This window comes from Schistocerca nitens, chromosome 6, assembly GCF_023898315.1.
Source record: "Schistocerca nitens isolate TAMUIC-IGC-003100 chromosome 6, iqSchNite1.1, whole genome shotgun sequence".
NCBI lineage: Eukaryota > Metazoa > Arthropoda > Insecta > Orthoptera > Acrididae > Schistocerca > Schistocerca nitens.
In genome coordinates, this window is record NC_064619.1 from 492304712 (window position 1) to 492325490 (window position 20779).

The 20779-nt window shown below is 39.8% G+C and overlaps 2 protein-coding genes across 3 annotated transcripts in view; one reads left to right on the forward strand and one right to left on the reverse strand.

Annotated features, from left to right (window-relative positions):
* The window catches only part of LOC126262553 (uncharacterized), a 371380-nt gene that overhangs the window by 106887 nt on the left and 243714 nt on the right, over positions 1-20779 (forward strand). The gene's annotated exons all lie outside the window — the stretch shown is intronic.
* Positions 1-20779, reverse strand: part of LOC126262550 (tRNA (adenine(37)-N6)-methyltransferase) — a 104455-nt gene that overhangs the window by 35793 nt on the left and 47883 nt on the right. For both annotated transcript variants that reach the window (XM_049959241.1, XM_049959240.1), the window contains exon 4: positions 9021-9152. In XM_049959241.1, coding sequence (XP_049815198.1) covers positions 9021-9152 — 132 coding nt within the window. The remainder of the gene's footprint in view (positions 1-9020; positions 9153-20779) is intronic.

A 20779-nucleotide genomic window follows, 5' to 3' on the forward strand; every position in this document is an offset into this window, starting at 1 on the left:
TACCATGTGATGTAGCAGAGCTCCAGGAGAGAACGGGGGAAGCACTGCCACAGTCGACGATGTCACGTTGGGACAGATACGGCAAGAATTTGATTACCGTATTGACATCTGTGGGGTCACTCACGGTTTGTATATCGAATGTTAGTATTAAAAAAAAAAAAAAACTGTCAGGGTTTCTCTTCAAAATGCAGTGTGTACAACACCTGTACAATGTCTAGTTCTTCTGCAATAAATAATTGAAAGTGTTCCCGGACTTTATGTACACCCTGTATATATACCCGTTGTGGAGTTACATAAAGCGCCATCACAACTGGAGCCCGAAGCGTGCAGCTCAAACCAGTTACATAAATCTACCCGAATAGATGTGCAAACAGATATATAGCTGTATTAAGTTTTTGGTTTAACTCAAACTCTCAAACTAAAACTTATGTGTAAGTGTATATTTTGTGTATGCAGAAATTCCAGGTCATACATATTTCACTAGTGTCAAAATAAACTGTTTCATGTACCATTCCCATCAAAATCCTACAAGCAACCTATCTATATGTCAGAAGTGGCTGCAGTAACTGATCCTTGGGCTACAGCTTTGATAAAAATACAAATAACTAAAACAATAAACCAAAAACCACAAAAGATAAGAGTGCAGATACAAGTGCTGCCAGCTGGTGCGCAATGAAGACATAAATGAGCAGGGGGCCGGGCAACCCCACAGTGAAAAATTTTAAATTTTCTACATATTTTAGTGAATTTATACTTGCATATTTTTGCAGTGAAGTCAAAACGATTCATTTACCAAAAGCAGTGAATGATAGTGTTGAATTTGAGATAGTTTAGTGCAGTGCATATTTCATACGAATTTGCTTGCCAGGTTTAGCATAGAGTAATGTAAAGTGAAGTGTGCACAAAAGTAACTTTAGAGCATTGATCACAAGATAATTTTGCAGTGTTTTTGATAATTAACAATTCAGTATAGCTAAAACTTGCACTGCAGTAGCAGAAAGTTCTGTATAGGTGAACTAGCACAATTCATGTACAGAGTCAAGTTTTGAGTAAATTTGAAAGATTTTAGTTAATGATAGGCTTACATAACAATGTCACTTAAGGTTTGTTATATTTCTTGTGTTTTTGTGTGTGTCTTGTGTATAATGTCATAGAATGCGCATGGGGAGGCCATTGTAGGGAGAAATGTACTGAGAGAGAGACTATATCTGAGACAGAAATGGATGATAATGTCCGCAAGTTCCAATACCCATTCGCAAATTCCTCATAGGGAACCAGAACTGAGACCAATACTTCACAATTTTACTGAAAATACCTAACAAGCTCAACTGAGCACACATGTTCATGAGATTAGGCCAGAATCGAAGACTGATGTCACAGCATCAGCTGATGGTGCATCAGTAGCAGCAGTTCCTAGTCCTGATTTTCTTGCAGTTTTGTTAGCACAATGAGATATCCAGGACAGACAACGCAAGGAAAAGACAGGCAAGAACGAATACAATGTGAACAAGCACTTTTACGTCAGGTAAGAGATGTGTTACAATCAGAACATAATGAATGTGAGGAAAGGGAAAAGGTAAAGGTACAAGCCAAAGCTCTTTTCTCCCTAGCCCTGGCTAGGGGGAAAGAGAGAAAGAGCGTGATGCCCTTCTTGTTCAGAAATTAAACGACCTTTTAGAAGAACAAGGTAAGGCTATCATCTCACATCTAATGAAAGAGATGGATGTGATAAAACAACAAGTTTTGGAACTTGTAGAACAAAACAAAGATGTTCCAGAAAAAATCAATGAACTTGACAACAGAGTAAATAAGCTAGACAATGCCCATGCCGTGCTCAAGGGTCAAGTAAAGGTTTTCAGCCGGACAGTTGATGATCTCACACAAAACTTAGACCAACACACTGACAAGCGTATCTCTGAGGCAGTGGGCCGGTTCCAAATTGACCTGCCCATCACATCACGTGTTGCCGGAGAGCAACACGAGAATCAAGGTATGTCAGAGAAAAAAAGAGCAATACAGCAACTTTCCAGTTAATATATGCCGTGACGATAAATTTGTCTGCAAGAGTAAGCCAAGCCAGACTCCACCGACTTTTTCTGGCATTGTTGGTGTCCCGGATTCACGCGTATTACCAACCATTGCCCAAGTAAAACATGAGGAATCATTGATAAAACATAGACAGTTTCAGATATACAATGATGAGAAAAAGATTGTGCATCCTGTCATCTTTCTAAAAAATTTTAAAAACATTTTGTCTCCCTCATGGAGAAAGGCAAAAGATTCAGTTTTCACATCCTTCATAACAGGAGATGCAGCTCTGTGGACACTAGAAACAGCCCAACAGTGTGCATGCTTTTCTGATTTTGAAAACAAATTTCTTGCAAGGTTCTGGTCCCAATCTGTACAAGAATGTTTAAGAAAACAGGTCTACAATCCCAAACTGTTCAACCCCCGTAAGGGAATTTACAAAAGTAATTTGAGAGATATCTCATTAAGAAACACTACTGGGATGAACTGATGTTGGCAAGAGATGTACTGAGAATTCTTAAAGGAAAACTACCCACTGCCAACTGAGAAAAACTCGTACATGTCCCAGACACAGACTTAAAAGAATTTATGCCAACATTACATTCTTTGATTTAATCCAAGAAGATGCATGTCAAAACGAATATGGCAAAGTGAGGAGCAATCAAAACAACAATAAATCACGACAGTCGAATAGTAACAGCCCCCGAAAGAATGGGTTCGCGAAGAATAAGGACTTTCCAAATGGTGAAGCGTACAATAAAAGACAGGCGGGGCATAACCAGCAACCGAGTATCAATAACTGGCATCCTAACCATGCAGAAGGAAACCCTTATTCACGATCTACTTACTCACCGAGTAGAAATGGCAATGAGCAAGACAATCGTAAAAGGAGATGTGAAGGAGGGGGTAACCCCCAACTTCTCACAGAAAAACATGCGCACTGCCAACGACCACTGGCAACACCCAGGGCCGTCAAACCGGCAGGCACAAAGTCAAATAATAATATACCAATCCATCACACTTGCCCAGAAAGATTTAAGTGATCATCTTTCCCCTCACACTGTTCAAGAATGGAATAGTAGAGAAATAGCTTGAAGGTGGTTCAATGAGTCCTCTGCCAGACAATTAACTATCTACAGCAGAGTAATCATGTGGATTTAGATGTAGATGCTTCACAAGCAGGTGAGGAGGTTTATGTACTGCCTTTACAACTTTTTAAAGTGTGAAACGGAATCCAAAGTTCCTATTTTTGACATTTTGAAGACTAAAGAACAAACTGCAGAAGCACATTTTGGCAAGAGAACTGTGCAGAAAATGGTAAACATGTCAGAGCCGTGGAAATCTCAGGAAAATTTATTTTCATATAATCTGGAAAGCATCAGAGTCACAAGAAAGCTGTAACACGAAAGAATGGTTTTGACAGCATTATTTTAAAGAGCTCCATGTTTAAATTGTATATAACAGATTGCTCATGTATAATTTTAACAAGTTTTTGTGATAGCAGGCAAGAGTGCTGTGGGGGGAGGAGGGAAACCAGGAGGGGGGGGGGGGGGGTTATGACTTGTAAGTAGTCATAAAAAAGTTTAACTTGCGATACTGGTAAAAAACTTGTACCAACATTTAAATCATTTTCTTGAAAGAAAAGGACCTGACACTACATTTTCTTGCTTTCCCTGAGAGCCAAGGGAGGGCCATCACCCCCCCCCCCCCCCTTTCCCTCTTGCCCCCAGGTATGGGCAACCTTGTTAGCGGATATTCCTTGTTAGCAGATAAGTAGGGAATAACCGCTAACAAGGTTGCCCATACCTGGGGGCAAGAGGGAAAGGGGGGGGGGGGGGGGTGATGGCCCTCTCTTGGCTCTCAGGGAAAGCAAAAAAATGTAGTGTCAGGTCCTTTTTTTTCAAGAAAATGATTTAAATGTTGGTACAAGGTTTTTACCAGTATCGCAAGTTAAACTTTTTTATGACTACTTACAAGTCATAACCCCCCCCCCCCCCACCTCCTGGTTTCCCTCCTCCCCCCACAGCACTCTTGCCTGCTATCACAAAAACTTATTACAATTATTCATGAGCAATCTGTTTTCAAAGGTAACGCTTCGTCGTGCAAATAATTTTTTAAATGACATTGCTTTCAAATATATTAAAGAGAGGGTTTTTAATTGAAAGAATTGACAGGGTTGCAGCACGAACCACATCACTTTTAAAGATAATGATATAAGAAAAGGAGCTAGTTCTTGATAAAACATAGGTGAATCAGAATCAGTCCATGAATACTGCTGGAAAATGAGGGATGGTACAGGTGGTTTAAAATTGCCACAGAAAAAGGTTCTGGGATAATTATTTCACATGCTGGCCCTCCTCCTTGTTTTGTTGCCAAGAGTAAACTTGTATTAAGTTGTAAGAAAAACAGCAGCATCTATCCCTCAAAAATAAACGCTGTCACTTTCAAGAAATAGTTCACTGAACAATTCTTGCCATACCTTGCATGGGTGTTGGTCATTGTAATTACCATGCCAATAATCATTCTGCTGTTACAGAGAAAACATCACTTACAAGCACCAGGAAAGCAAATATTGTTCACTGTCTAAAAAATAAAAATATTTCGCACATTATAAACTTGGCTAGTACCGAACTCAGATAACAGAACGTACAAACTGAACCTTGTTGCATGTGAATGTGGTCACATAGTTTTGCGTTTACACACATATCACTGCCAGTATAATCTGAAAGAATTAATCTGGACACAGGTTTAAAGCTTTCTCAGGTAAAAAACAAAACATTCACGATAACAGACACTGTGTACGAAGCAATAGATGACATTCCTCTTCAGCATGGGCACACTGTTTGCAGCATTCTGAAAAAGTTTCAGAAAGAAAACTTTGACAGAGAGGTGATAACTGTTTCTTGTTTTTAAATAGTTACAATTTAAAAAATGTCTGTTAATGTATCAATTGCAATTATAGTATTTCAGAACTTCCTAGCCTTTATTCATTACGAATTTGTAGCTTATGATGTATTCACACTATAATCTTCAACACATTGCCCAAGAAGAACCTAATCTTTTCCCAGCATGTTGTACATTCTAATTACTCGTGAGAATGTGGCTGGATAAATTCATCAAAAACTCCCAATATTTCGACAAGTAAACCTCTGTCATTTTTGAGGCACAAATTAGAAAATGACTTACTAAGGAAGTGCAGGTTGCTCCTGAGATATGTGTGTGTGTGTGTGTGTGGAGTATAAGCAGCTCTCAGGCAAATGTAATGATTTTGGTTTGAGTTTGAAGTTAATTTTGTTGTGTGTTAGATTTTTACTTATTTAGTCCAAATCACAATAAATGGCAATTATTACAAACATTTTCAATTATCTTATCATTAAACAATCATCATTTTGAGAAAAATTGTATGTGACGTTTTCACAAAGCTGGGTTAGTTGTTACCGCTTCTGATATCACACAGACATATGCTGTGGAGCAGTGGACAAAACATCAAGACGTGAAGTAAGATTTGTCTCACATGGACAATTGATCAAAATCGGTTTTAAAATGTATTATTTCCATCACAGATTTGAACGTATACATAATACAGTGTACCGTAGACAAATGAACCTGACTGTTGTCCTCAGCAACACAGTTCGACAACACAGACTGTTTGCCCACTCTCTGCCGCCACGCAAGTGCAGACCTCACCCCCTCCACATTTCTCTATCGCTCAGCCTCTTACGCACGGAAGTGCCGTCCTACATGATGCAGTCTATAACTCTCTGTTACATCACCTGGTACCACCAATTTCCTTTTACTTGTCATTTCCTTTTACTTGTCCTTTGTTTTACTAGTCCTTTCTTATAAGGTACAACAGAGTGGTATTGAAGGAAGGACTGCAGCTAATCCCTAAATCTAATTCCCCAAGTGTGAGATCCAACTACTTGTTGCCACACTATGAGGTGCTATCCAAAATTTTCGGGCTGGTACTGCCATCGATTGAAAACTTTACCTTTGGACTAATGGTCACCATCACCCTCGAAGTAGTTCCCATCCGCATGTGCGTCTGCCACTGGTCAAACGTTTTCTGCAAGTCCTGTTCTTTGAGGGTGTTTATCACTGCCAGCAATGCTTCTTGAATCCTCTCTAGAGTGTCGAACCGACAGCCTTTCAACTTGAGTTTCAGTTTTGGAAATAGCGCGAAGTCGCAAGGTGCCAAATCTGGTGAGTATGGTGGGTGGATTACAACCATCATGTTGTTTTTTGCCTAAAAGGTCCTGGTGAGCAAGGACGTTGCTCTTCACCTGTTTCACTTTTTTGGGTATTGGAGAGCCCAGGCTCTTCCACTCAAACACACACTTACAGCTCATGCTATGTCCCCCAAACACTTGTTGAATCATTGCAAGGGTCTCTGTAGAACTTTTCCCGAGATTCACACTGAATTTGATACACAAGCACTGTTCTGTTCGCAGACCCATTATAAAAACGCCACACACCAAACACAGAGAATTACAGAAATCACCGTGGACACGCAACACGTCCTCCCAGCTGAATGCCACTCCACACACTGAGTCATCAGATATGCAGCTCTCGCCACCTAGTGGTGCGAAGATCTACTACACCTATTTTCCAGATGGCAGGACCAGTCCCAAAAATTTTGGATTCCATCTCGTATATTGTGTGTTAATTTCATTGTGTTTGTAACAACAGTCTTTTGTATGTTTTGGAGCTAGTCTTTTGTATGTTTTGAAGCCAGTTAATTTGGGCTACCAGGCCGCATTCTTGTGGAGTGTCATGGGTTCTCCCCCAGGTGCGAACCACTTTCAATAACAGAAGGTTGCTCCAAATATTGATAAAGCTTTCACCTTCAAATTTCTTATTACGGTTATTGCATAACAAAGTTTCACCTTCAAATTACTTATTATAGTTGTTGTATATGTCTTTCCTTAAAAAATTCTTTAAGTTGATTTAAATGTCACTGGATGCACCCCATTAAGGTTTAGTTGGTTAGTTTGTGTACATTATTTCACGCACTGCTAGAATCTCTTAGGAGGTGTTCGATTTTACTTAAAGCCTATACTGTCAAGATTATGTAATTTTACCCTCAAATGCTCACTAATATAAAGAATATCCGGTAAATTTCATCGTACCTAAATCTTTGCCTTGCAGTACTCTTAATTTAGGAATCGGTAAGCGTATCTTTTGGTTTTGGGGGGTATCCTTTTTAAGTCTGCTGATTTATGTTATGTAATGTTAATAAAACATAATTCAAATCTGAATTAACGAATGATGTTCAATCCCTATTTGCCCAGGCCTTCCTTGCAGAGGTGTTCTGAGGCGTCTTGTGTATAGGAGATGCAAGTGGAATCACAAATGTTACTAAAAACATTAAACCAAAGAATGATTTCCAGGGGGCATTCTGCAGGTAGGACAAACATTGGTATCAGTGAATTCATTCCCAAGGCAACATTTACAGAAAGAGCGCAAAATAAATCTAGGTAAGACATAATAATTTTAATTAATATACTTCACGAATTTTTTGGAGCCATCTTGTAAGGTGAGTTTTAATAAGTTTAGTAGTTAGTACCATACTTTTTACCTAACTGCATGTTTCTGACATTACTCTTCTTAGGTTCATTTTTACTTCAATGTACTTCTGCTTCTCAACAAGGCTTTGGCTCAATTTAAATCTGTCATGGTGCTTTCTTTGCTTTTCAAGTAAATTTCTAGCATAGAAACTAAATCACATCAGGTTGTACTCTTCTACCAGAAATATCACGTTCACTGTGTAGTGCACGTTTGACCTATCAATGGAATCTTAAGAGCTCCATCTAATAAAAGAAATCACAATATCCACATTCAATATTGTTGCCTAAGACACTAATTTACACTCTCCACTCAGTTAAATGTCAGAAAATAACATTCACCCTTTAATATTTTTTGTGTGGAATCAAAAATTTAAAAACCTCTCTCACACCGGCCTGATTTAGCTTCACTGATCAGGATAGTAAAAACATGCGTATGTTAAGGGAATTTTCATTCACAAAGCAGGCTTATCACATTCACACAGTTCAATACTGTTCTATCCTGATTAAATTGAAGGCAGTGAAGCAATTTCGAAGTCTCGGTGCGACGAAAATTGTCAGTCGATCTCCTGGAAACATTTGTAATAATTATTAACTTTTTGTGATCACATGGGGAAGACCGGAGATCTGCTGGTAAGACCGTGTTAGCCTATTTATTTGAAGTAACTGGATATCTTGAGCATACAAAACGGCAGGTTTGTCCAGTGTAAATCAGACATTCCCCACTGATCCCGTGCAACACAGCGTAGTAAGCAGACACTGTCAATAATAATCAGTTAAATAATATGTGAACACACTTACTTTAGTTTAGTTCATGTATTAAATTCCTTCTCATACTGAATCTCATCAAGATGGCGACTAGCTCAACAATACATACATATACATCCTCCTTCTTTCACGACTAATCGGCAAGCAGTCCATTCTTTTCATAAGAGAAAACATAGAGAGCAGAGAAGCTATTCCATGGAGTAAATGGACGCTCCAAGGAATAATTGGTCTTGAAACTACTTTGCATTGATAATGGGTAAGATAAGAAGAGATATTTCGAGATATGTACTGAGTTATATAATTTATAAAATTTCTGAAAATATCGCGGAGAGACCGCTGCAAGAGACATTACAACCCCTGAGAGCAACATTTCAAATTGTAAGCTATACTTTCAACCCACCAGTGATATGATCTTTACCCCTCACCATCTTTTCCTCTTCCATCCTTACATTAAAAATTCCCATCAATTCTACTTTCTATACTTCACCACAACATTAGTTACAGTTATTACAAATAGTTATTACTAAATAGTATTATCCAACAGCTAAAGTTACACAATCACTAGTTCCTAAGCAAGCACCAGTTCCTTAAGAAAAGAGATTACACACAAGTTCTAAAATCCAACATATCATTCCTTCATTCATCAAAAAACATACATACCATCCATCAACCGCAGTTCAGTGCTGCCAGGCACAGACTCTAGAGGGCAGTCATACTGTGGAATGTATGGTTTTATGTCCAATACTGGTGTCCCATCCACCATATCTACTCCTGAGAAATAAACGGACGAGCCTGAAATTGAGAAGGTTACAAATTATGTAACATTAAATTTAAATTCTGATAGATAGTGTTTTATACAAGGCAAATACTTGAATCTTAATAATGAAGTTTACATCCTCTGATAATGCATAAAACACCTCTCATAACATCACAAATTTCAGTTCACTTACGATGTCTGAATTTACTTATAACTGGTTATAGATAGTGTTGAAAATACCATAACGAAAGATTTAATATAACAGTAAAATGTGCAATGTAATAATGATTTGTCCAGTCATAGGTGTGTCTCACAACCACAAATTACTGTTTAACAATCCACCAACAATGAAGTCTTTAGATATGGAGCATTAGATGAATCAGGAAGGGTAATGAGGAAACTGGCCATGGCAGTCCAGAAGAAAAACTCTTGCATCAAGTAGCGAAATCACAGAAAAGCTAAAGGAAGCTGAACCTTTGTAGTCCCAAACATGGGTCTCATGTCTTAACCATCTAGCACTTGGTATAAAAATTTGATTTTAAAATAGGAAATGTATCACAACATTTATGCATAGTACATTACCTGATCACTACAAGACAATACATCAATCTTCTAATCAAGCTACGGGCCTATGGAGTATCGTCTCAGTTGTGCGACTGGATTCGTGATTTCCTGACAGGAAGGTCGCAGTTCGTAGTAACAGACGGCAAATCATCGAGTAAAACTGAAGTGATATCAGGTGGTCCCCAGGGAAGCGTCCTGGGACCTCTGCTGTTCCTGATCTATATAAATGACCTGGGTGACAATCTGAGCAGTTCTCTTAGGTTGTTCGCAGATGATGCTGTAATTTACCGTCTAGTGAGGTCATCCGAAGACCAGTATCAGTTGCAAAGCGATTTAGAAAAGATTGCTGTATGGTGTGGTAGGTGGCAGTTGATGCTAAATAACAAAAAGTGTGAGGTTATCCACATGAGTTCCAAAAGAAATCCGTTGGAATTCGATTACTCGATAAATAGTACAATTCTCAAGGCTGTCAATTCAACTAAGTACCTGGGTGTTAAAATTACGAACAACTTCATTTGGAAAGACCACATATATAATACTGTGGGGAAGGCGAGCCAAAGGTTGCGTTTCATTGGCAGGACACTTAGAAGATGCAACAAGTCCACTAAAGAGACAGCTTACACTACATTCGTTCGTCCTCTGTTAGAATATTTCTGCACGGTGTGGGATCCTTACCAGGTGGGATTGACAGAGGACATCGAAAGGGTGCAAAAAAAAGGGCAGCTTGTTTTGTATTATCACGTAATAGGGAAGAGAGTGTGGCAGATATGATACGCGAGTTGGGATGGAAGTCATTAAAGCAAAGACGTTTTTCGTCGCGGCGAGATCTATTTACGAAATTTCAGTCAACAACTTTCTCTTCCAAATGCGAAAATATTTTGTTGAACCCAACCTACATAGGTAGGAACGGTCATCAAAATAAAATAAGAAATCAGAGCTCGAACAGAAAGGCTTAGGTGTTCGTTTTTCCCGCGCGCTGTTCGGGAGTGGGATGGTAGAGAGATAGTATTATTGTGGTTCAATGAACCCTCTGCCAAGCACTTGAATGTGAATTGCAGAGTAGTCATGTAGATGTAGATGTATTTTTGTCTGTAGTCTTAAAGATAAATTGAATGTAATTCTTGTGCACAGGTGACGAGTCAAACAACAAAGAAAATTCAAAATGTCAAAATACTATAATTAAGGGGAAAAAGGTGCTTCTTAACTTAAGTATGTTGTTAAAGTGGAACAAATTACAATTCCAATGAATACCAAGACAAAGATCAGTTTACTGTGTTTACCTAACACAAGAGTAAAAAAAGATAGTTTCCTCGAAGCTGAACAATTCACCATTGCGGTACAGAAACAGTTCATGAAGGTTACACTGGTTTCATTTCTGTTACACATATTAATGTACGAAAACAAATTTTCACAAGGATTTATTTATTTATGGGGCCATGAAACATTCAGATTGGACAACTCAGAAGTACTGATCATCGCTAATTAAGCTGAAACTTTTCTGTTTCATGCTTCTTTCATTTTGGATTCAGTTTGGGGGAGGGGGAGGTCATGGCCCAGGCCCACACATTGCAACTAACATAGCAAATAGAAGATTTATTTCATTATTTGTACATTCATGTGCATTTGTGTACTTGTAAGTTAAAGGTAAAATCTTGTTTTCTAGGTTGTTAAGAATTTTTGAAAATCATAGTTAAAGAATCCCTTTTCTGTACAATTTCCTCAAGCTCACTTTAGTCTAAAATGATATACATGACAAAGTTTATATGCGAGAAAGGAAGAGCAACAATTTTAAACTGATAAATACAGAACCAAGAAAATTTAGGAAAATAGTAATTTAATTAAGAACATACAATACAAGAACATAATTTCTTGGCGTGACTTAAATGAATAAATTTTCTTTGTGCCTTTAGCATTCTATAAGGGGCATTCAAATGAAATCCAGTCACTAGTGTAAAGTAACAGTAACGATTTTATTAACTCAAAACAGTACACATACTCAAATATAGTCGCCAAAACTGTCAGCACATTTATCCTGTTGCAACACTAGCTTGTCGATTCCACCCTTGAAGAAGCTAGTAAGCTGCTGTTGGATCCAGGCCTGGACCCAGTCACACACTTCATCATCTGTTGTGAATAGATGTCCGCAAACAGCTTGTTTTAGAGGTCCAAACACATGAAAGCCACATGGTGAAAGGTAGGGACCGTACGATCGATGTTCCAGTGCTTCCCACCGAAACTGCTGCAATGTCGTCTTCACCACATTGGCCATGGGTTGGCGGGCATTATCATGCACGAGGATAACACCATTGGACAACAACTCTGACTGTGCTCTCCATACACTGCCTTCATTCGTCGACACATTTCACGGCCTCCAACTCCCTCTGCCGCCAAAAATCGAATCACTCCTCATTGTTCCTGCTTACTCCACTGCATGTTCAGTAGTGGACGATAACTTGTGTGACCACCTTCCCTTCGGCGTGTAATCACACTGGCGCTATGCAACATCAAATGGTGTGCATTTGTCAGTCTCTTTAGCAATAGATGGCGTCACCATACCTGCAGTTAAGTGGTGCCACTTTACCGGTAAGGCAAAGATAGATGCACTCATCAGGTTTCATTTGAATGAACCGCGTATATAGTAGTTCTCTCTCAGATGCATCCTTGGTAGCTTGTTTGTATTGGAGCTTTAAAAAAAATTAAAAAAACTTTCTCAAATCCCTACAAGAATTTTAAGAATAAAATGCACAATTTTTGACTGAAGAAAGTGTACTTACGCCCATAGTCTGAGGTCTGAGGAAAAGCAAAAGAAAATAAAGAAATTACTTAAGGAAGATTATATAAATAGAACCAAAGATGTATGAGCTGGTAAATAATAAAGTCACAGGTCATACAAAATGTGAAAGAGTTAACAAATGGAAGAAAAGGAAAGAATACCGCTACCATACTTTAAATTGTATACTGAGAAGTTCACAGTTCTAGTAATGAAAATGTATACATAGCAACAAATCAACAATGTATTGTTATGCCTGTTCTATGAGAAAATTATGCAGAAATAGCAACTTTGCTCTAAAGCAAACAGTAATTAATCAAAATTATAGAAGACAACTCACCAGGAACCTAAGTTAAAGATGATGTAAGAGGCAGTCAACATTGAAGAAATATGAAATGCAGTATAGATCTGTGGTACAAATACAATGCTATTAATTTGTTGTACACATTCTTCTTGCAGATCCACCAGAGTAGGCTGTTCCAACACTGCCCCATGGGTCACAGGACTGGGGAGCACCCATCAGCTCATTTGCAGGCAGGTGTAGCTACTACAGGCTACATGCCAGACAGCCAATTGTACGTGTTCTGCGTACATACCAACCTCTTGGCTGCCCTTGTCTGCAGGTGTAAGGCCAGGGCAGTACGGTTGCATACAATACAGCCCAGCTGCCTGCACATCAGCTATTTGCCCATCCTTATCCACCCAGATACAGACTCAGATCACACTGTAGTACAGTGATGAAGAGCAGCTGAAGTTTAAAAGATCAGTCACGAAAAATGATTCTGCAGAAAAGTGGGATATGGAAGTACTAATGAATGAAGAGAGAGGCTCCAAGTTCCCTAAGGATATGCTGAGTCACAGGTAGGCACAACAAAAAGACTCTCACCATTAAAGCTTTCGGCCATTAAGGCCTTCGTCAACAACAGATGCGCCCCCCCCCCCCCACACACACACACAGCTGCAGTCTCAGGCAACTGGCCCACACTGCAAGCACCACCTCTCCCGAAGCCTGATGGATTCCAGAACAACTACCTCCTTCCTAGTCGCCATGACCAACTATATCCTCACCCACAATTACTTCTCCTTTGAAGGCATTACCTACAAACTAATCCGGGGTAGGGCTATGGGCACCAGCATGGCTCCATCCTATGCCAACCTATTCATGGGCCATCTAGAGGAGTCCTTCCTATAAACCCAGTATCCTAAACCCCTATCCTGGTTCAGATTCATTAATGACATCTTTGCTATCTGGATTGAGGGTGAAGACATCCTATCCACATTCCTCCACAACCTCAACAACTTCTCCCCCATTTGCTTCACCTGGTCCCACTCAACCTGAGGCCACCTCCATCTCAAAGATGGCTACATCAGTACCTCCGTCCATATCAAACCTACTAACCACCGGCAATACCTCCACTTCGACAGCTGCCACCTGTTACATACCAAGAAGTCCCTTCCGTACAGCCTAGCCACCCTTGGTCGTCGCATCTTCAGTGACGAGCAGTCCCTCTCAAAATATACTGAGGGTCTCACTGAAGTCTTCACTGACTAATTACCCTCCCAACCTTATACGAAAACAAATCTCCCATGATTTATCTTTAGTCTCCCACCACCTACCAAAGTCACACCATCCAGCCACAGAGGAGCATTCCCCTCATAACTCAGTAGCCCCCCACGGACTGGAGCAACTGAATTACATTCTCCACCAGGGTTTCAATTACCTCTCGTTGTGCCCCGAAACGAGAAATATACACAATACACTCATCCATCCTTACACAATCCCTGCTCCAAATCCCTTACCTCATGGCTCATACTCCTGTAATAGACGCAGATGCAAGACCTGTCCCATACATCCTCCCACCACCACCTACTCCATTCCAGCCATGAACATCACCTATCCCATCAAAGGCAAGACTACCTGTGAAACCAGTCATGTGATCTACAAGCTAAACTGCAACCAATGTGCTACATTCTATGTAGGCATGACAAGCAACAACCTGTCTGTCCGGATGAATGCCACTGACAAACTGTGGCCAAGAAACAAATGGACCACCCTGTTGCTGAACATGCTGCCAAATATATCCTTCATTTCAATGACTGCTTCACAGCCTGTGCCATACGGATCCTTCCCACCAACACCAGCTTTTCTGAATTGCGCAGTTGGGAACTTTGCCTGCAATACATCCTACATTCCCGTAACCCCTCTGGTCTCGTTAGTCGCTGTTCTTACCCATTCAGCCCCTTCCCTGTTTCCATTCCAGCACTACACAGCCATCATTCCACCATCCCACACAGTCTTTTTATTTCTCTCTTCCCCCCCCCCCCCACCTCCCCGCTCTCCCCTGCCCTGCAGCACTTCACTGCCCGCCACCCCCCTAATTATTCCTCCCCCTCCCAGCCCCAGACTCCTCCGTACGACCACCCAGTCGTCACTCCCATCACGCACTGGTGCTGCTGCTTGCAGTGTGGTTTCAGTTGCCTGAGACTGCAGCCATGTGTGTGAGTCGTGTTTGTGTGTGTGTGTTCTATTGTTGGCAAAGGCCTTATTGGCCGAAAGCTTTAATTGCAAGAGTCTTTTTGTTGTGCCTATCTGTAACTCAGCATCTCTGCTCTACTATATGGTAACAACTTTCCTTTTCCTAATATTGTTACATTCCATGCTGGATTTTCCATTGTTTGAATCAAGGCCATAGATACTGCAGTGAGAAATAGGTCAGTAAGTATTACATTTGAACCGGAATGGACATTTCTAAAAAGGGCAATTACAGAAGTTGGAAAGAAAAATATGGGTACAAAGGAGGTAGCTGCAAAGAAACCATGGGTAACAGGAGAAATACTTCGGTTGCTTGATAATAGAAGAAAGTAGAAAAAGGTTCAAGGGAACTCCAAAATACAGAAATATGAGTCATTGAGGAATGAAATGGATAGGAAGTGCAGGGAAGCTAAGACTAAATGGCTACAAGGAAAATGTAAAGAGATTGGGAAACAAATGACTGTTGGAAGGGCTGATTCACCATATAGGAAAGTCAAAACAACCTTGAGTGAAATTAAAACCAAGGATGGTAGCATTAACAGTGCAACGAGAACTCCACTGTTAAATGCAGAGTAGAGAGCGGATAGGTTGGAAGAGTACACTGAAGGCCTCTAGAAGATTTGTCTGATGTAATAGAAGAAGAAACAGGAATCGATTTAGAAGAGATAGGGGAGCCAGTTTTAGAATCAATTTCAAAGAGTTTGGAAGACTTTACATCAAATAAGGTGGAAGGGATAGATAACATTACATCAAAACTTCTACACTCATTGGGGAAAGTGGCAACAAAATGACTTTTCATATTGTTATGCAGAATGTATGAGTCTGGCGATATACCATCTGAGTTTCAGAAAAATATCATCCATACAATTCTGAAGACTGCAAGAACTGACAAGAGTGAGAATTATCGCACAATCAGCTTAAAAGCTCATGCATCCACGCTGCTGACAAGAATACACAAAAGATGGAAAAGAAAATTCAGGATGTGTTAGATGACAATCAGTTTGGTTTTAAGAAATGTAAAGGCACCAGAGAGGCAATTCCGAGGTTGCAGCTTGCAAGAACCCCCCCCCCCCCTCCCCACTCATACTAAACCTCCCAGAAATGTCTCAGTTGAGCAGGCGAGTTCGCAGATGGTTGTATAAGGGGCATACAGTATAACTGGCTGCACTTTCCCACCCTAGTTCTGTGATAATTTAGGCAGTCTGTCCTTGAACTGTCGCACAGAGGTTCTTCCTACCTGTTACGCGGAGATGCTCTCGTAGTTTTAAGTCCCCATGCAGAGCTGTAGCAGCACCATCGGATTCTGAAAGTGCAATGCTACTGTCTACGTTTTACTTAATGAAGCAGAAAGAAGTTTTTTGTGCAAATAATTTTTACATTGGATGCCATTATGGTGCATTTATTTAAGGAAAACTGTAAAATGAACTTGTTCGCACTGATTACAAGCTAACGATTAACAGTACAAGAGCATGGTCCACTGCATGATTAGATCAAAGGGCATCCAATCAACAACTGCAGACTATGGTGCACAGTCTGTAACCTGAGTGTAAAATTGGTATACTTCGTACAAGATTGTACATCTTCAGTTATGCCCAAGTTATTTATTTATTTATATCAACATTTCCCGGTATTGGAAAATTACTGAAATATAGTATTTACAACGTAGACGTCTCCTAAGGACTGAGTGGCAAAAGGCTACTTTTGTTAGCTAATATTTATTAATAACAATTGCTTGAGGATGTTCTTGACGACAATATTATAGAAATGGAAGAGAATCTAGATGAAGATGAAATAGGAGATATAATACTGCTTGAAGAATTTGACAGAGCACTGAAAGACATAAGTCGAACCAAGGCCCCGGGAGTGTACAACATTCCATTAGAACTACTGACAGCCTTGGGAGAGCCAGGCCTAACAAAACTCTACCATCTAGTGAGCAAGGTGTATGAGACAGGCGAAATACCCTCAGACTTCAAGAAGAATATAATAATTATTCCAATCCCATAGAAAGCAGGTGTTGACGGATGTGAAAATTACCGAACTATCAGTTTAATAAGCCACAGCTGCAAAATACTGACATGAATTCTTTACAGACGAATGGAAAAACTGATAGAAGCCGACCTCGGGGAAGATCAGTTTGGATTCCGTAGAAATGTTGGAACACGTGAGGCAGACCCTACAACTTATCTTAGAAGAAAGATTAAGGAAAGGCAAACCTACGTTTCTAGCATTTGTAGACTTAGAGAAAGCTTTTGACAATGTTGAGTGGAATACTCTCTTTCAAATTCTGAAGGTGGCAGGGGTAAAATACAGGGAGCGAAAGGCTATTTACGATTTGTACAGAAACCACGTGGCAGTTATAAGAGTCGAGGGGCATGAAAGGGAAGCAGCGGTTGGGAAGGGAGTGAGACAGGGTTGCAGCCTATCCCCGATGTTATTCAATCTGTATACTGAGCAAGAAGTAAAGGAAACAAATGAAAAATTAGGAGTAGGAATTACAATCCATGGAGAAGAATAAAAACTTTGACGTTTGCCGATGACATTGTAATTCTGTCAGAGACAGCAAAGGACTTGGAAGAGCAGCTGAACGGAAGGGACAGTGTCTTGAAAGGAGGGTATAAGATGAACATCAACAAAAGCAAAACGAGGATAATGGAATGTAGTCAAATTAAATCGGGTGATGCTGCGGGAATTAGATTAGGAAATGAGACACTTAAAGTAGTAAATGAGTTTTGCTATTTGGGGAGCAAAATAACTGATGATGGTCGAAGCAGAGAGGATATAAAATGTAGACTGGCAATGGCAAGGAAAGTGTTTCTGAAGAAAAATTTGTTAACATCAAGTATAGATTTAAGTGTCAGGAAGTCGTTTCTGAAAGTATTTGCATGGAGTGTAGCCATGTATGGAAGTGAAATGTGGACGATAAATAGTTTAGACAAGAAGAGAATAGAAGCTTTCGAAATGTGGTGCTACAGAAGAATGCTGAAGATTAGATGGGTAGATCACATAACTAATCAGGAGGTATTGAATAGAATTGGAGAGAAGAGACATTTGTGGCACAACTTGACTAGGAGAAGGGATCGGTAGGTGGGGCATATTCTGAGGCATCAAGGGATCACCAATTTAGTATTGGGAGGGCAGCGTGGCACGTAAAAATCATAGAGGGAGACCAAGAGATGAATACACTAAACAGATTCAGAAGGATGTAGGTTGCAGTAGGTATTGGGAGATGAAGAAGCTTGCACAGGATAGAGTAGCATGGCGAGCTGCATCAAACCAGTCTCAGGACTGAAGACCACAACAACAACAACAACAACAATTACTTGATTTGCACCAGAGCAAATGTACTTTCCCTACATATCTCTTTGCTGATGTTGCAAGTGATTTCTGCATCGGCACCTCAACCCACAGGCTCCTACAGTTTGCTCATTACTCCGTAAGTACTGCAACACTGATACATTCGCTTCATGTATGTAAAGTAGCAAAACTGGAAATAAAAAAAGATGCACTGTTATCTACAAATAAGTTGTACGTATCAGGTTGATAATGGAAGCAAGACTAAATGAAAAATTAAGACATGTTCTTAAGGTTTGTTCATTTGGGAAAAAAAAAAAAAAAAAAAAAAAAGTCAAAAGGTACAAGATGTTCAAAATTCTGAGGAAAATAAGGGTAAGCTACAGGAAGAGACCTGTAATATACAATATGTACAAGAGCCAAGAGGGAATACTACAACTGGAAGACCAAGAACAAAATGCTTGGATTAAAAAGGGTTTAAGACAAGGGTGTTGTCTTTCGCTCCTACTGTTCTACCTATACATCGAAGAAGCAATGATGGAAGTAAAAGTTAGGTTCAGGAATGGAATTAAAATTCAAGTTGAAAGGATCAATGGTAAGATTTGCTGATAACATTGCTATCCTCAATGTAAGTGAAGATGAGTTACAGGATCTCCTGAATGGAATGAACAGTCTAATAAGTACAGAATATGGACTGAGAGAAAATGGAAGAAAGACGAAGGTAATGCAAAGCAGCAGAAGTGAGGACAGTGAGAAACTTGACATCTTGATTGGTGGTGATGAAGTTAAGGAATTCTGTTATCAGGCAGCAAAATAACTCATGATGGATGGAACAAGGAGGGCATACAAAGCAGAATAGCACTGGCAAAAAGGGCACTTCTGGCCAAGAGAAGTCTATTAGTATCAAATATAGGCCTTAATTGGAGGAAGAAACTTCTGAGAATGTATGTTTGGAGTACAGAACTGTATGGTAGTGAAATATGAACTATGGGAAAACTGGAACAGAAGAGAATAGAAGCATTTGAAATGTGGTGCTATAGATGAATGTTGAAAATCAGATGGTGTGGTAAAGTAAGGAATGAGCAGATTCAGCACAAAATTGGAGAGGGAAGGACTATGACAAGAAAAAGGGACAGGATGGTGGGACAACTGTTAAGATGTTAGGGAATAATTTCCATGGTATTAGAGGGAGCTGTAGAGGGTAAAAACCACAGAGGAAGACAGAGATTGGAAAATACCCCGCAAATAACTGAGAAAGTAAGTTGCAAGTGCTACTCTGAAGTGAAGAGGTTGGCACAGGAGAAGTATATTCGTGGCGGTGCGCATCAAACCAGTCAGAAGACTGCTGACTAAAAAATAAAAAAAGAATACACAGAGTTTGTGGATTTATGAAGTTTGTGCTGTTATAACTGTAGGTAGTATATTAATAAAAGGTGGGTTTCCCAAAAACATCCAACAAAACATAGCACGGTTGTCAATTATATAGCAAACTGTAGAATTCATTAAAATGCGAGTTACTACAACATTATTGAAAGGATACATTGCCACCCACCACACAGCGGAGATGTTGAGTTGCAGATAGGCACATCAAAAAGATGATCAAACAAGTAAACTTTCAACCAGAAAAGGCTTTCATCCAAAATGGCCAAAACACACATGCACACACGCAAATGCAACTCTCACACTCATACTGTGGTCACATGCGTGTGAGTTGCATTAGAGAGTTGTCTAATTGAGATGAAGGCCTCTCTGGTCAAAAGCTTAGATGTTTGACCGACTTTTTTTTGCTGTGCCTATCTGTGACTCAACCTCCCTGCTATATGGTGAGTAGCAAACTATCCTCTCCAGAATATGGCCGTTATTCCATCCTGGATTTTCCACTTTATAAAATTAGAGTGAGTTTGATAACTTGATCTTCAAGTAAGCAAATTATTAAATGTACATTAAGATTAAATTGTAACTCACAAATATACTCACAGGAAATGAGACGTTAGCTTTGGTAAATGGTTCGTTGAACAGTTGTGGGAGCAAATGAATACTCCGTTTATTATTATGAATGAACAGCTATATGCAATGAAAGGCTGAACGAATCAACTAAAGCTCTAAACTGAAGATCATATGGATCAACTAGCGCTTCTGTTAGCAACAAGTTTACAAACGGCAGGCTCTAGATAGTGATGGGACAACTGACTGTTTTCAACAACCAATGAGTCAGTCGATTGTTCTTCCATTCATGTCAGTTTTTTTCAGTTGAATGAAACAACCGAATGAAACTAGTTTCCGTGGCTGCGTCAGCTATATGGAAGTTTTCACTCACTCACTCACTCACCAGGTTTAAGTGTTTTCATTCAATGTGAGACAACTGATTGAAACAAGTTTCCATCAGTTGTGGCTGTTGTATGAATGTTTTCACTCATTGACCGGGTTTCAGTGGTTTCATTCAATGCAAAACAACCAACTGACGCAAGTACCTGTCAGTACACGCGTTATATGAATCTTTT